Raw genomic sequence first — 14,301 nt, forward strand, 5'->3', positions numbered from 1 at the left:
GGTGCGGGGGATGTCATGTCCCTCAGACGCCCGAACACACACACATCCATATCCACCGTCGGCGAGCATGAATGGTCATTCAGCCGCAGCCAGCAGAATGAAAACAAGTCAAAAGGAGGAAAGAGAAAAAAAAAGAAAAAAAAAGTGGGGGGTGGAGGGTGAAGGACGGGGGTCTCGGGCCAAAAGAAACTTGGTGGGCTTGTCTGTCCTCCTCCTGTCCCGATGAGCACCCCAGGCAAATATTCGGTGAATGAGAGCATATTTTGGAGGCTTCACCTTCGATTTAACCATCGTCCATGACGTCATGTGAATGGAACGATAAAGTGAGTCTCAGTGAGGAAGAGAGGAGCTGAATATTGGTTGAATATTTATGGAAATGCTACAGAAAATAAAAAAAGACAATGTACAGATTTGATTAAATAAACTGTGAAAAGGAAACAACTGTAGGAATTGAGCAAGAAAATTCCAGATCCTGAGATTCTCCAACCTCTATTCCTCCGCTGCTCACTGTTTTCCTCAACGTGGAATCAAACCTTCAACCATCTGATTGAGAAACGACCACTCTTCCAACCAAACCACAGCTGCCCCAAGCAAATGAGCAAACCCTGAGTCTGAGTGTTCATGGCTGTGAGAGAGAGCTCATGGAAAAGCCTTTCACCTTCAAATGTTGGGTTTGGTTTTAGCCAAAGACATTTTTACCGAAGAGTCATTTTTGGTTTTTGGGTCTCATGTGGAAACCAAAGTCATTATTTAATTTCAAGATAAGTTACTAAAGCCCCACCAGAGGAAACAAAGTTGTTTTTTAACACAAACTAAGATCTTTCCCTTGAAATGATGAAAAATATGCTTATTGCTGCTGATGAAGATGCTCTTGTACGACTGTCTAGATCTAAACATATAATGTAAAGAAGCTTTAGTCAACTGATTTTTTTTTTTTATTTATTTAGAGAAGCATGCCTTTTACTTTGATTTTAAATCCTCCTGCTTTCGTACGTTGGTAGGCATGAGTGTGTCAGCCCGGGTTTGGCTTCACTGTAACATTTTGGCAGATCAGAGATCGCAGAGGTGGTCTCCAGTCCTTCTCAGAGGAAAATCGGTTGGGATCTACTCATCCGAAATGTGCCAAATGCATGATGCTTGGGATTTGAGTGGCCCTATTGTGGAGTTTTGGAATGACGTGTTGGAACAAGCATATTTCCTAAAATGTCAAATTATTCCTTCGTGTCAGGCAAAGTACATCTCGGGCCATTTCTTTTTTTTTACCATTCTGTTCATAAAATAAGATATAAAAACAAAAAAAAAAACGAACTCCATGTGGAATATCAAGCCTGAGGCCATGTAATATTTGTGCCTAACCACCTAATAATGAGTGTTTCTCGGTGTTCGCCCACTTGGTCCACACTCCATATTTAGTTCAGCGGCTTTGCTGGTCACCGGGCTGACGTGTGTGGGACGCGGCGCCCGGACGCGGTCCTTTGATCTCTGGCAGCAAATCCACAATAATGAGGTGACTTTATGATCGCTGAGGATTTACGCTCATTGGATACAACAGGTTTCAATCCACTAAATTCTGAGCCGTGTCCTTCTTTACGTCCGCCCCTGACATTTTCTTTGCTTTTTGGGCGAGCTGTTAAGCAAAGGGTTCCTGCGAAGTTTGGGTGCGACAGATGCTCGCGAGGGTTTAGATTACCTTTGAAGTGCCGGCTAATCACAGAGCCGGAGCAGACCTGACTCGGGGGCGGTGAGGCAAAGAGGAGACGTGATGCTGAAAAAAACGTCACAACACACTGGTGTCAAACTGGAGAAGATTCACTCACTGTCTATCAGCATCCTGCGAAACACATACACTTGTCTTTGAAAGTATTAATGCTGACTTTTTGTGCAGGGAGTTAGAAAAGGGTGAAGACTGAACTTGCTCAACCAACTGTTTTGATTTTCAAGTGTAATTTTTTTTCTGTTTGGGTTGAAATCAGGAGAATTTCAATTACAAGTGGTTACCCAACGAGCAGCCCTAAAGACTTGCAGATATCACTTTCTCATACCGCCAAGCGTCAACTTTCTATCAAATATCGTGTTCTCGAACACTTGTTTCTGTTTCTATGGACAAATGGTTTAAATGACTTTCCTCTCTGACCCTTTTTAAGGATAAATGATTTAATAATCTCCTGTTCAAACAGTGTCCCACTGATCCTGAGTTGTGACTGTTTTAATAAATTCCTTTGTTTCCTTTCTCTGCTTGTCCCTTCTTCATTTTTTTTTCATAAATATAATGTTTATTGATGGGGAGGATAAATAGAAAAACCTAAAGCACAGGGGAAGTCAAGATAACAGTAAAACAAACCAGCAAACAGGAAACTGAACTGATTTTTTATGTCAAAAATCTGACTCAGTATCAAGATTATATTTATATGTCACATTACAAAGTCTCTAAACTGTTTGCTTATTTCAAATTCAGTATAACATCATCAAAAAATCTCTGACGTAAGCTTCATTTCAAAATATTGAATCATTGATAAACTACTTCAGAAATAATAATGTTTTGTTTCCCAATTTCAGAAATCGAGGACAAACTTTGGCTTCTGAGACTGAGGATGGCCGTCATGCTCCGACTTAAAGGCTGCTGGTTCAATTCCCCCATGGTGAACTGTCAGTGTGCAAAGGTGTCCTCCGTGATTGCGATACACACAAATTTCACCCTCTGGAACTGAACAGTGCTGGATGATGACTGAACACTTTGGTCAGTGATAGTGAGCTATCAGTCACACAGCTGATCTGATCTGCTGTTTCACACGGAAACCTTGTGACGTATTTCACCTCTTAATCCCTGAAAAGCTACAAAGGAAATCCACTTGACCTTTACCTTCCGATAGAACCTGAAGACTATTGTCTGCTCTGACCTTAATTCTGGTGAATTTCAGACATCAAAAAGCACGAGGCTGAATACTGGCGATCATCTTCAGAGACGCCAGAGTCCAGCTGACGGCAGCAGATAAGACGTGAACTGTGGTCTCCAATATCAGAGCGCTGCCCTCTGTGCCCCCATTCATCAGCCCTGACCTCTGTCCTCAGAAGTTTCGTGGTACTATAACAACATCAAGCTACTTCCATGGCCCTGAATCCCGAGGGGGCCGATTGGTAACCTACCCCGGGGTACTTTCTCATTAGCTTCTGAGAGAGAAGAGCCTTTATTCCCGTGGCAACAAGATGCTACTTGTTGGGGGTTTTTTCAAGCGTTTGATGAAGTGACTGATGCTCTGGTTTTCCTCCAGTGGGGACAGAAATATTGTCATTTCACTGGAGTGGATCTTCTGCTGCTTTAATCCACTCTGAAACCACCAAAAGAGAACTCACAATAGACATATTAGTCCTTCGAACCCCCATTAAAACCAATTAGACGACGGCACGCTGAGTGACAACAACCCTTGATTACTCTCTGCGAGGAGATCGATGCTATCTGGACTTTTCTGAACACATCAGCATTTTACCGAAGGGGGATCTGGGTCCCAGTAGAGTCCTTTATCTCTGATGTAGTACACAGTGGTGTCAAAGGGTGCCTTGTGATACCCCCTCCTCAAGACCAGCAGGAGGTAATTTAATGGCTTTCTGACCTGTGGTGGCAACAGCCTGGTCACAAGGGAAGCCATTGTGCCCCAGCAGAAAGGTACTCTCTTCTCCTTCTTCGTCTTTCTGCTTTGAGCTACGTCGGTTTGTCTGAATGAAGCTGTCAAGTAAATAAATGAGGAGGTTTCACCTTGAGGCAGGATTGAATAAACACCCGTCGGTCAGTGCTTGTCAGTTCTGTGGAAAATCTTAGAAAACTATGGAATAAGGTGGAGTTAGCTTGACGGGCTAGAGGGTTACAATAGGTTAACATAAATCAAATTATGTAGATAATATTTGTGGAGTGCCAGAGGGATCGGTGTTAGAGCCTAAAATGTTTAATGATCTGATTATTCAAAAAATGTTTTGGTGAAATTTGAACAATATAATCCCATAACAGCCAAGACCACCGAGCCTGAGACCCCGTCAAAGCCGAGGTCTTGAAAATGTGACTTCTATACATAGTGGTGCATTTTATGCATTTAATAAAAACATGGTGACCTGACCAAGATCAGCTTCCTCCTGTGTCTTCTTCAATATGTGCAGGTATTTCCATGACACAGCCGTTCCACCTTGCACCAACATGTTGAAAGCATAACTTGAGTTTTCTCTTGTGTGTGAAGTCACACCGGAGAATCCCTGTTTGTTACTGAGAGCAAGCAGTCATAACATTGCTGACCTTTGAGGGGAGGAAGGACTGGAGAGTTCACCGTCAGGTAGCAAGTGTCGTTTGTTTAACCTCTTCTGTCCGGACAAAAACTGCTTGACGAATGAGAAGTGGTTTACGATCAGGAAAAGCACTTGTCGTGCTTTTAGTGTTGCTAACAAGCCTCCCAGTCATCCAAACTGATGAGGGATCAGGGATTAGAAATATATTTGTTACATTGCTGGAACAAAAAAAAAAAAGAAGGAAACTAATTTCTGATCAAATTAGAGTTACTCATGAAAAACAGTGCTTAAGTTTCTCACTGAAATCCTTAGTTTGTGAATTTTTGAAATGCCACAAAATAAAAGCTCCACCAAAAAATGACAAATTCTGAATATTTTTAGGACGATCTTCAAATTTCTAAAGTAATTTGAGTTGTTTTTTTAATATTATCTCGATTCAAATGTTTTAAAGATATATTTTTAATCACCGAAGAGTAGAAACAACACAAAGTTAGTCAAAACAACTAGATTTCTGTCAGTGATCATTTATCACTGCACCTTAAATTATGATTAACCAGAGGTGTCAAATATATGGCAAGTAGAACAAAAGAGGATCAAATCCATGGGTTCCAAAAATATTTTGTACCCTTATTTTCAGTTTTTTAAATCTTTTTAACAGTAAATCAACATGGACACAAATCACATTTTTGTTGCACTTTTTAAATTGCATAAATACACTTAGTATCCTACACCTAAGATCGTTGAAATGTTCAAAGTTATGTTGTTGACATTTTACATCCTGGTAATTTCTCTCTACATTTTCACCTTCTTTCATTGTGTCTCTTTGGGGGGAAAAAAACAAATCACCATTCACACCACTGGAGCTCACTTGCACGGCACACCTTTGCAGCCTCAGAGCACATTACAGGTTTACTACTTTGTTGGGTTTTTTTTTTTTTTTTTTATTGGCAGGGTGAGGTTTTTAAGCATGCGCATCAGCTGATGAGAAAGATGATTCTGGGTTGCACTCTAAAGGATGTTTAAATAATCTAATATGCATATCAGGAAGAAAAAAAAACAAGACTGCTCTTATATAGAGAGACTCTTTTTTTTTCTTTACGATATTTACAGTAAATGTGCTTTCAATAAAAAAAAATAATTAAAAAAAAACTTATTGCCGTGTGTGCTTCCCTGGGGTCGATGGTCAGGAGCAGTTCACCTCTCGGCCTGCGCGCGCTCCGACGCGTCACCATCTGTCATCCAGCAGCGGCGCGTCACGCGCGCGCCTCTCCCGGACCTCCTCCTCCTCCTCCCGTCGCAGGAACAGCTGTGGACTGTGAACCGTGGAGCTGAGCACGGGTCTGACACGGATTACCTGGATGCCGGTTTCTACTCTGCGCTGGATTTCCTTCCATTCTCGTGACTGATTTAAAACTTCATCCTCGTTTTGTTTTTCTTTTTCCTTTAGTGGATTCAGCATTAATAGCCATGCTTTTGCACATACTGCCTTTACTGGTGATCGTGGAGTCCTGCTGCGCTCATCTCCAGTCTGAGGGTCCCGACGGAGCCGCGCGTCAGGCTCCCGGGGTCCCGCCGCCGGCCGCGGAGCCGCGCGTCTTTACGCACGACAGCAGCAACCGGGACATGGTCTCCATCAGCATGTTCAAAGTGTACGAGAGGTACAGCAAAGAGCCGCAGAGCCGGAGGGAAGGGAACACCGTGAGGAGCTTTAAAGCTGTCCCGAGTGAGTTTATCTCTGCTCCTCTTTATCTTTTCTACTCAGAAGAAAAGCGCTTGGCACTTTGGGTACTCACTGCTGAAGTCATTATTTCTGTAAGAACTCTGAAAGTTTACAAAGGAGTTGAACCTTTGAATGGTTGTATTGTATATCACGATTACCACAGAATACAGTTCTTTATGTTTCTGAAGTAGTATGAAATTGGAAACTGAATTTCTGTAAAGCCTTTCTATTATTATTATTTTTTTAAGTAAGTGTCACAATACAATGTGTTTTTATCTTTTTCTTTCACTACATGCTTCACTTCATACTTACAGCTGTCAGATTTGGGAGCACCAGTCTAGAAGTGCAGATTGAAACCAGAAAGTTCAGATTCTCTCATGTGAAAAATAATTATTTCATCATCCTAAAGATCTCAGAGTGCAGGTGCTTTGTCCCTCACACAGCAGCTCCCCCCTTTGCTCCCCTGCTTTGGGGTGAATGTCTTCACCTCTGTGCTCCACCAGTGTTGTGATTTACTGAACTGAGGGGCTTTAAGCCTCAAACTGTTAGTTCCCCGGTAGCTGTAACAGCCGAGGTGTTAGACAAGAGCCTATTATCACACCCAGACACCGGCTGCACTGCAGAAAGCCTCAGAGGAGCTCCCTCTCCCATAAGCACTTCCATATGCCTGCCACAGACCCACTGGACCGACCTAATGTTTGTCTTTCAGGCTGTGGTGGAAGTGCAGGAGACGAGGCTGAACTTCAAGAGTATAGTTATCTAAGATTTTTTTTTTTTCTTGGTTGTGCACTTAACCGTGCAACACTTAATATTTTCCATGCTGCTGCCGCTGATGTCAGTCAGATGTGTTGAGGAACATTTTGCAGACGACATATCAGATGTTGTTACTCGTCTGAGTTAAATGTGCCAGAGTGAGATGATAAAAGAGGAGGGAGGAAAAAAAAGATAAAAGAGTGGGGAGAGCAACGTGATCACCTCAGCGGGCTTTATTGTTCGTTTCAAAAAGAGACGCGCTCCCTGAGGGCCTCAGCGAGCACTGAACAAAATATGAACTAGAAAGTAAAGCTCTATCGACTAATCTCTTTTAAAATGTGTAAAAAGTCTCAGTTTTCACTCTTGTCTTTCTTCCACAGGAGTGTTACAAGGCAAAGAGGTGTTTCAGTTCAACCTCTCCTCCATCCAGACCTCCGAGCTCATCCTCTCCGCTTCTTTCCACTTCCTCTACAAGCGGCCGCGCCACCCGCACAGGCCGTGGCGTTTCCGTAAGCCCCGCCACCTGCATCCCCACCCCCCCTCCTCCCAGATCCTCTTCCACGGATTGTCCCCGAGCCCGGGGCTCGCCGCGCCGCTGGGAAACATAACTCTGGCGCCTTTTCGAAAAGGCTCCTGGCAAGCGAAGGATGTAACGGCGCTGGTGAAACGTGCCAGGGATGTGCGGGAGCTCGTGGTCACGGTGGAGTTTGATATGGAGGCCGAGGGGCCTCGCAGGAGCCCGCACGGCCAGGAGCGGCTCTCCCCGGCCAACCTGCCGTACATCCTGGTGTACGCCGACGACCAGGCTATTGACGAGCCCAACAGCGTGGCCGTGTCCCTTCAGAGGTACGGCCCTTTTCCCACGGGGGAGGATGCGGCGACCTCGGCCTCGAGAATCCGGCGGGAACTTCACCTCCAGATCCAAAACAACGACATCCCGGAGGTCCAGTTCAACACCTTGAAGAACCACGAACTGTGGCAGAACACGTATTTCCCCGCAAAGGCCAAAGCTGCAGTCAAGCCAGGAAGGAAGCAGGGCCAGGCCAGCAGCGAGGGCCTGGGAAAAGCACAAGTGCTGACTTTTGATGAGAGGACGATGAAGAAGGCCCGGAGGAGGCAGTGGAGCGAGCCCAGGGTTTGCTCCAGGCGCTACCTCAAGGTGGACTTTGCTGACATCGGCTGGAGCGAGTGGGTGTTGGCACCAAAATCGTTTGACGCCTACTATTGTGCCGGCACCTGCGGGTTCCCCATACCGAAGGTGAGCCACAGAAAGGTTGAACTCAGGATTCTCTTTTTATCATCCTTACCCAGAGAATTGGGTCTGTAGCAGCAGAATTTTGATTGATTGCAGTGGATATCAAAGTTTTTAGACAGAAATAGTACCTGGATGTGATGCCAGATATACAGAGATCATCATGACTGAGACAGAGTTGGTTCTTTTGTTTCGGAAAATCCTTTTCTGTGCTAATGTGAGTCAGATACAGTACTTCGAAATGTCACATTGCTGTAGTTACTCGGCTGTTGACACAAACAACGGCCTCATGGATGAAAGCTCTGTGTTACGTCGATCTAACCACCCCCAATCAAGCACGCTACGAGGACTGTGTAGTTTTTTATAGTCGCTCGCTTAATTTTCTTTCGTGCTTCAGTCTCAGTTACGACATAAATGAGTATCAGTAGTTGAACTGGTAAAATTGCCTCCTCATGTAGCAAATCAACACTTGATAAAAACTCTGCAGAAGGTGTACAAGTCCCACATTGTCTAACAGCGTCTTTCTCTTTTGGCTGTCTTGCTTCAGGTGGCCCGTCCCTCCAACCACGCCACCATCCAGAGCATCGTCAGAGCCGTGGGGATTGTCCCCGGCGTCCCCGAGCCGTGCTGCGTCCCCGACAAGATGAGCCCCCTCTGCGTTCTCTTCCTGGACCCCGGCAGGAACATGGTGCTGAAGGTCTACCCCTCCATGTCCGTGGACACGTGCTCCTGTCGGTAGGAGGCGGAGATGCGCCCGGCTGAAGGCTGGGACCGGGGACGGGTTTGAACGTGGACTTGGTGAACGGCAGGAAAGCGCGTGTCAGATCAAAGAAAGGCTGCGGCAACAAGCAGTGAGGACGGCAGAACCGTTCATCTTAAAATCGTGGACTCCGCCGCGATTGGACTCCTGTATTGCTTTTCTCCCTTTGTGTTTCCCACCTCTCTTCAGAAAGTACTTGGGGATGTGGTCCTGAAGAAGGCTGTGCTTGTAACTCTGTGTTGACTAGCTCCACATCCTGCTGGTAGATCAAGTTCCCATTGATCCCTAATGACCTTTTCCTGTCCTTGTTTTCCAGTTGTCACAGCATATAAAGTGATTTTAAGAAGGGCTTGTTTGCTTCGGAGTCAGCACGGACTCAGTCTGAGCCCGGCTTTGGAAACCTCAGAAAAGTTTCATGGGAGGAGCTTGGAAAACCTGTGAAATCCCACCCTGGTTGAACTGATGTACTCTACACTGAAACAGACTCTTTGCCAAATAAGCGGCCCTCATGGTGTGATTACTAAGTGGTACTTTTTCAGAAGTGGCGCGACGTTCGATGTTTATCCTGCATGAAGCGTCACATGACTTCATTCCTGCAGTTATTTGTTCATACCTTGTACATAATGAGTATTTTGTGTATCAAAAGCCTTATTTTGCAGGTCTGTGCTGCCTGTTTGGAGCGTCCCGGGGTAAAAACTAAAAACAGTGCATTGCTGCCACCTGCTGTGCATTTTGTGAAAGTTGATTTATGGACTTCAATAATCCCCTTTGAGAACACTGTCTGTCCTAAAGGATGTGTGCAGGTTGTCTCATGTACGGTTAAAGAATTTCACTGCAGATTCACCTCATATTAGTACAGCTGAATTGTAATTCATTCAGTCGTGATATTGATGTGTGCTTTTACATGTCGTAGAGATTATGTATGCTTGGAACGGAAATGCGTTGAATTTGTACATAGACTCAGTGAGACTTGTTGAAATAACTTTCCTAATAATAACAGTATGTGCACATATGAGCTGAGCGTAATGTGCTGCATTCCATATATTTACCTGAAATGACGTTACGTTACATTAAATAGCATTTTGAAGTTTATTTAAAGCTTGAGCTAATATCTGAGTTTGTTTCTGTACAAAAATGATCTTTTTTTTAATTAAATATCAGATTTCGGACACAAATGTTTGAGGATAATTTTTTTCCCCCCTCAAAATGCAGTGTTTTATATTTTACACATAGAATCATGCTAAACTGTACAGTTTCGTGTCTTTAATCCGATTGTTCTGCTTACAACTGGCTCCATTTACACCACTACGTTTGTAGTTAGCATGCCAAGCCATGAGATGGCGCTGTTGGTTGTTTTGTAATGAAACCACAAGCGTGCAGAGAACAATGGTTTTCCAATTGAATTGATTGGAGCAATAATAATAAAAGTAATTTAAAATGACTTCCCAAGAGGTAAGTGAACGACATCAGCACTAGCCACTAATTATGGTGGAGAGATTAAATTTTTGAAATATGATTTTTGTTATCGAAAAGTTGTCTCGGTGCTGGATGTATAAATGATAATTTATAAATAAATGCTTGATTAATAAATTAAAATGTTAACATTACATAGAAATCAGACCAGGTTAGTATTTCTGCATTGTTTTTGTGTTGTTATTTTATTTTATTTTCAGTTTTGTGCACAGATTTGCATTTTGCTCAAGACTACAAAAACTAATACTAACAACTAATTTCGTGTAAATGTTAAGTATTATTGTAATTTTTGATAACGAATCCTATCTTGAAAAAAACTTTACACCAAAAACTTGTGAGAGAACACAATGGCTCACAAGCAGAACACACACACTGTAGCTAAATCTTAATGTTTTACTAACAAACATAGTGTTTCACATCCAGATCATCAGATAATTAGTTTATTTTGTTTGTTAGTTTGTTTGCTGCCTTTTCATTTACTTCGTTTGCTGTATCTCTGCCAGGATATTTTGTTGTCGCTTTTTTTTTTTAATCACTGTGGACCCCACTGAAGAGGAAATGAAAGCAATGAAAGGAATTTCTTGAAACCCAGTGTGACTGCAGGGGGGGAGAGACGGGCCAGATTGAGGCCAACGTCCCCACACACACTGACTTTCAGTGTCAGATCCCACCACCATCAACATACACCACGGGAAGGGATGTGGAGCTTCCTATGCGGTCACCCGTCCGACCCAGCTGAAGTTACTGAATGAATCCCTGTGCAGGCGCATCAAGAACATGCAAACTCAACACAGAAAGGCTCTGACATTGGATCAATCCTCCCTCTTCTTTGAGAGTTATTATAACAAGCAATACATTAAATGTTTTATTTTCTGTATTAATTTAAATACGAATAAGACTCTTGAGATAATGGGTTGTTGCTTTATAAGCTTGATTTTAGGATGAACCTGGCAGTGTGTCACTTCCTACTGAGAGGATGCAAGGTAGACGGCACTACATGAGGTTGTTTTTTTTTTTCAGCAGCATAAAAGCAAAAATCAAAAAAACCACAAGTCCTGCATTCTATCACTTAGCTGCTTATATAAATTCGACACTGCGCGAGCGCTAACGTTACTGGAGGGGATTTCTGTAGGAAACCTGGCACCTGCGTTGGCGTGTGTGTTTCACTGTTCTCGCCTGGTTTCGCTTTGAGGCCGCGGTTTCACCCCCGAGCTGGGAAAAAAAAAAAGCATTTATAGAGAAGTCTGCCTGTCAGTGACCTCATATTTTCCGGCGCCTCCCTCGTCATTAATGCGAAGTGTTTACAGTGTCTTCATTAGCAGCCGGCCCTCTTGTGATAACAGAGCTTTAAAGAAGGCTCCAACGGCCGTGATAAGGTTGGCCACGCTACTATTTTGGTTGACGAAAGTCCCCGTGTTTACTCTGGGAGCATGGGAGCGGACATCAGGACTGTGATCCTCGCATTGAGGACCACCATTTTCAAACATTGCCACCGCAAAGTCCGTTTTCGGGCCAGCAAGAAGGGAAAGCGGTTTATGGGAGACTTGGTTCTGAAATGCAGATCTCCAGAGCTTTCCTGTTCCGGCTGTGTTGGAGTCTGGTGCTTTCAGCCCACTACTGCACCTGCAAGACCCTCGCCAGCGAGGACCCGGAGGAGCTCTACTCCCAGCTGTCACTGGACCTCGCCGAGGAGGAAGACGCCGACTCGAGAATGGAGACCCTCCTGGGAACCATGAAGGAGGGTTTTCTGAGGCAGCTCAACCTGTCGGAGGTTCCCAAGGAGCACGGCAAGATCTCCCCCCCTCAGTTCATGATGGAGTTGTACAACAAGTACGCCTCGAACAGCTTGGCAGCGCCTCAGTCGGACGTCATACGAAGCTTCACCGTGCAAGGTACTTCAGGCTCGATTCAGGCGCCAGAAGGACTCTGGGAAATACTGGTTTCTGGAGCTGTTGTAGCTTTAACAGATTGGTGGTTCATCTTGCTAATGTAGTTGTTTTGTCATGTGAATGTAACCCTCTGTAACCCTTACACTGTAACCCTGAACCCTAACCCATCAAATCTGGCAGCAAAGTCCACTTCATTCATTTCATTTCTGAAACCCAAAGTGATCTTTATTTTTCAGAATCAATTATGCTGTACATTTTTCCATGTTGGCCATGAACTGCCATCATCATCTGGAACCAGGAACTCCCAAAAAGACCTAATTCTCTTGACTTGTCTTGGCTGCGTGGACCAGTTTTTCGGACACGCTGACTGTTGAAACGAGGCAAAGGTCTTGATAAATAACCAAACATTTTCTCAACTTCTTCTCAGATATCGTCTCGGTGACCGATGGCACAATGTCTAAACACAGGCTGGAGTTCAACATCAGCATTCCCGCTCACGAGAAGATCACCGCCGCCGAGCTGCAGCTCCTTCTCCTTCCAGGTCCGAGGTCGAAGGTCACCTCCACCGACTTCCAGGCCACGGTCAAAGTCTATGAAGTCAACGACACCAGCTTCACGGCGCCGACGCAGCTGCTGGCTGGCAAAGAGGTGGCGGGTTCGCAGAGCAGGTGGGCCACGTTCGACGTGACGGCGGCGATAAAGTCGAGACGAGGAGCGACGAGTTTCGACGTAACGCTGGACGAGAAGAACTGCGGCTTGTCTGAGGCGGAAAGTAAAGGATGTCTGAGTCTGAGCCTGTCCGTTGGCGATAACACCTCGGCAGCTTTGATCGTCTTCTCTGACGACCTCGGGAGCAGGAGGTGGGAGTCCAAGAAGGAGCTGAACGAGATGATCCTTCACGAGGAGGAAGCCATCCTGCACTCCGGAGTCAACCAACTTCCCGATGAGCTGGCGGAGCTCCAGCCCACGCGAAGGAAGAAGAGAAAGGCGGAGAGGGAGTACTGCAGGAGGACGTCGCTCAAGGTCAGCTTTAAAGACATCGGCTGGGACAGCTGGATCGTGGCTCCCCCGGAATACGACGCCTTCGAGTGCCGGGGCTTGTGCTACTACCCGCTGACGGACGAATCCACCCCGTCGAAGCACGCCCTCATCCAGACCCTCATGAACATCAGGGACCCCAGGACGGCCAACATGGCGTGCTGCGTCCCCATCAAGCTGGACCCCATCACGGTCATGTATAAGGAGAACGGGCGCCTCACGATAAGATACCTGTACGAGGAGATGAAGGTGGCCGAGTGTGGCTGCAGGTAGTGAGAGATGAGCGGTTCGCACTTGGAATGGTTCTAATCAAGCATTCCATATGTTTTAGTCTTTAGAATTCATTTACAGGTCAGAGCTCTCTTGTTAGTACATTCAGTCATCGGTTCTCGTGGATTTAAAAAGCTAAACAGTCACATATATTCAGATTGACTGAGCCTTCATGGTGACTTCTACCTAAAACGTGTAATTCCTGCAAGTTTTAACCTTTAAAGTTGGTGTTTTTTTCTCAAAGCATGTTACAGCGCATTTTTCTTCTACTGATTGAGCATTTTCTTGTGTTACACTTCCCTCACAGTAGAATACATAAAATTGCACTGGCTGAGGCCCCGATAATACGACAATATCAAGTGAAAATGGAAAATTTTCAATACATTTTGGGTGTCTGTTTATATGACAATGGTGTTCTGAGCCCCTGAAAACGCAACTTTTTGAACCCAAGGTGGAATTTTTGAAAATGCCCTGACTCCGTCTCCCTAGAAAAGGGGAAATGCATCTTTTCTGAAACACTGTTGCTGTGCAGACACACCACTGGCACAGTAAACAGTTCTACATATACATAAGACATGCCGTAGCGTCACCAAAGAAATGTTTAAGGCATGTTGTTTTCTGTGCGTGTGTGTGTGGCTTTCAGTGTTTCTGATGTTTCATTATACACTGACATCGTTTTCAAAATGTTGCCATGTAAACATGAAACTTTTCTGAAAACAAAGACAAAGCGTTTTTCACTTAAAACACAGTATTATCAGGACCTTGGCATGGATGTATTGCTGACAAGTTGAAAATAAGCTCATGCAGTCATTATAATCTCCAAACAGTAAGTCACTTTCCAGAAAAATAGTTGAATAAAACGCTGCAAAGACTATCA

The 14,301-nt window shown here is 44.6% G+C and overlaps 2 protein-coding genes across 3 annotated transcripts; both read left to right on the forward strand.

Moving 5' to 3' along the window:
• Positions 1-5,580: 5,580 nt before the first annotated feature.
• On the forward strand, positions 5,581-9,882 carry gdf10b (growth differentiation factor 10b). Of its 2 annotated transcripts, none has more exons than XM_030097713.1 (3): positions 5,581-5,992; positions 7,123-8,000; positions 8,542-9,882. In XM_030097713.1, exons 1-3 carry the CDS (start codon positions 5,737-5,739, stop codon positions 8,731-8,733), a joined length of 1,326 nt encoding a protein of 441 aa, XP_029953573.1. In that variant the 5' UTR covers positions 5,581-5,736; the 3' UTR covers positions 8,734-9,882. The 2 variants fall into 2 exon arrangements, with proteins under 2 accessions (XP_029953573.1, XP_029953574.1); XM_030097714.1 differs by having other exon boundaries at positions 7,126-8,000.
• A 1,428-nt stretch (positions 9,883-11,310) lies between these two features.
• gdf2 (growth differentiation factor 2) lies at positions 11,311-13,435 on the forward strand. The gene is made up of 2 exons (XM_030097719.1): positions 11,311-12,119; positions 12,544-13,435. The coding sequence occupies exons 1-2, from the start codon at positions 11,783-11,785 to the stop codon at positions 13,425-13,427; spliced, it is 1,221 nt and encodes a 406-aa protein (XP_029953579.1). The 5' UTR covers positions 11,311-11,782; the 3' UTR covers positions 13,428-13,435.
• The last annotated feature ends 866 nt before the right edge of the window (positions 13,436-14,301 follow it).

The sequence above is a fragment of the Salarias fasciatus genome, chromosome 8, assembly GCF_902148845.1.
Source record: "Salarias fasciatus chromosome 8, fSalaFa1.1, whole genome shotgun sequence".
In the NCBI taxonomy this organism is placed as follows: domain Eukaryota; kingdom Metazoa; phylum Chordata; class Actinopteri; order Blenniiformes; family Blenniidae; genus Salarias; species Salarias fasciatus.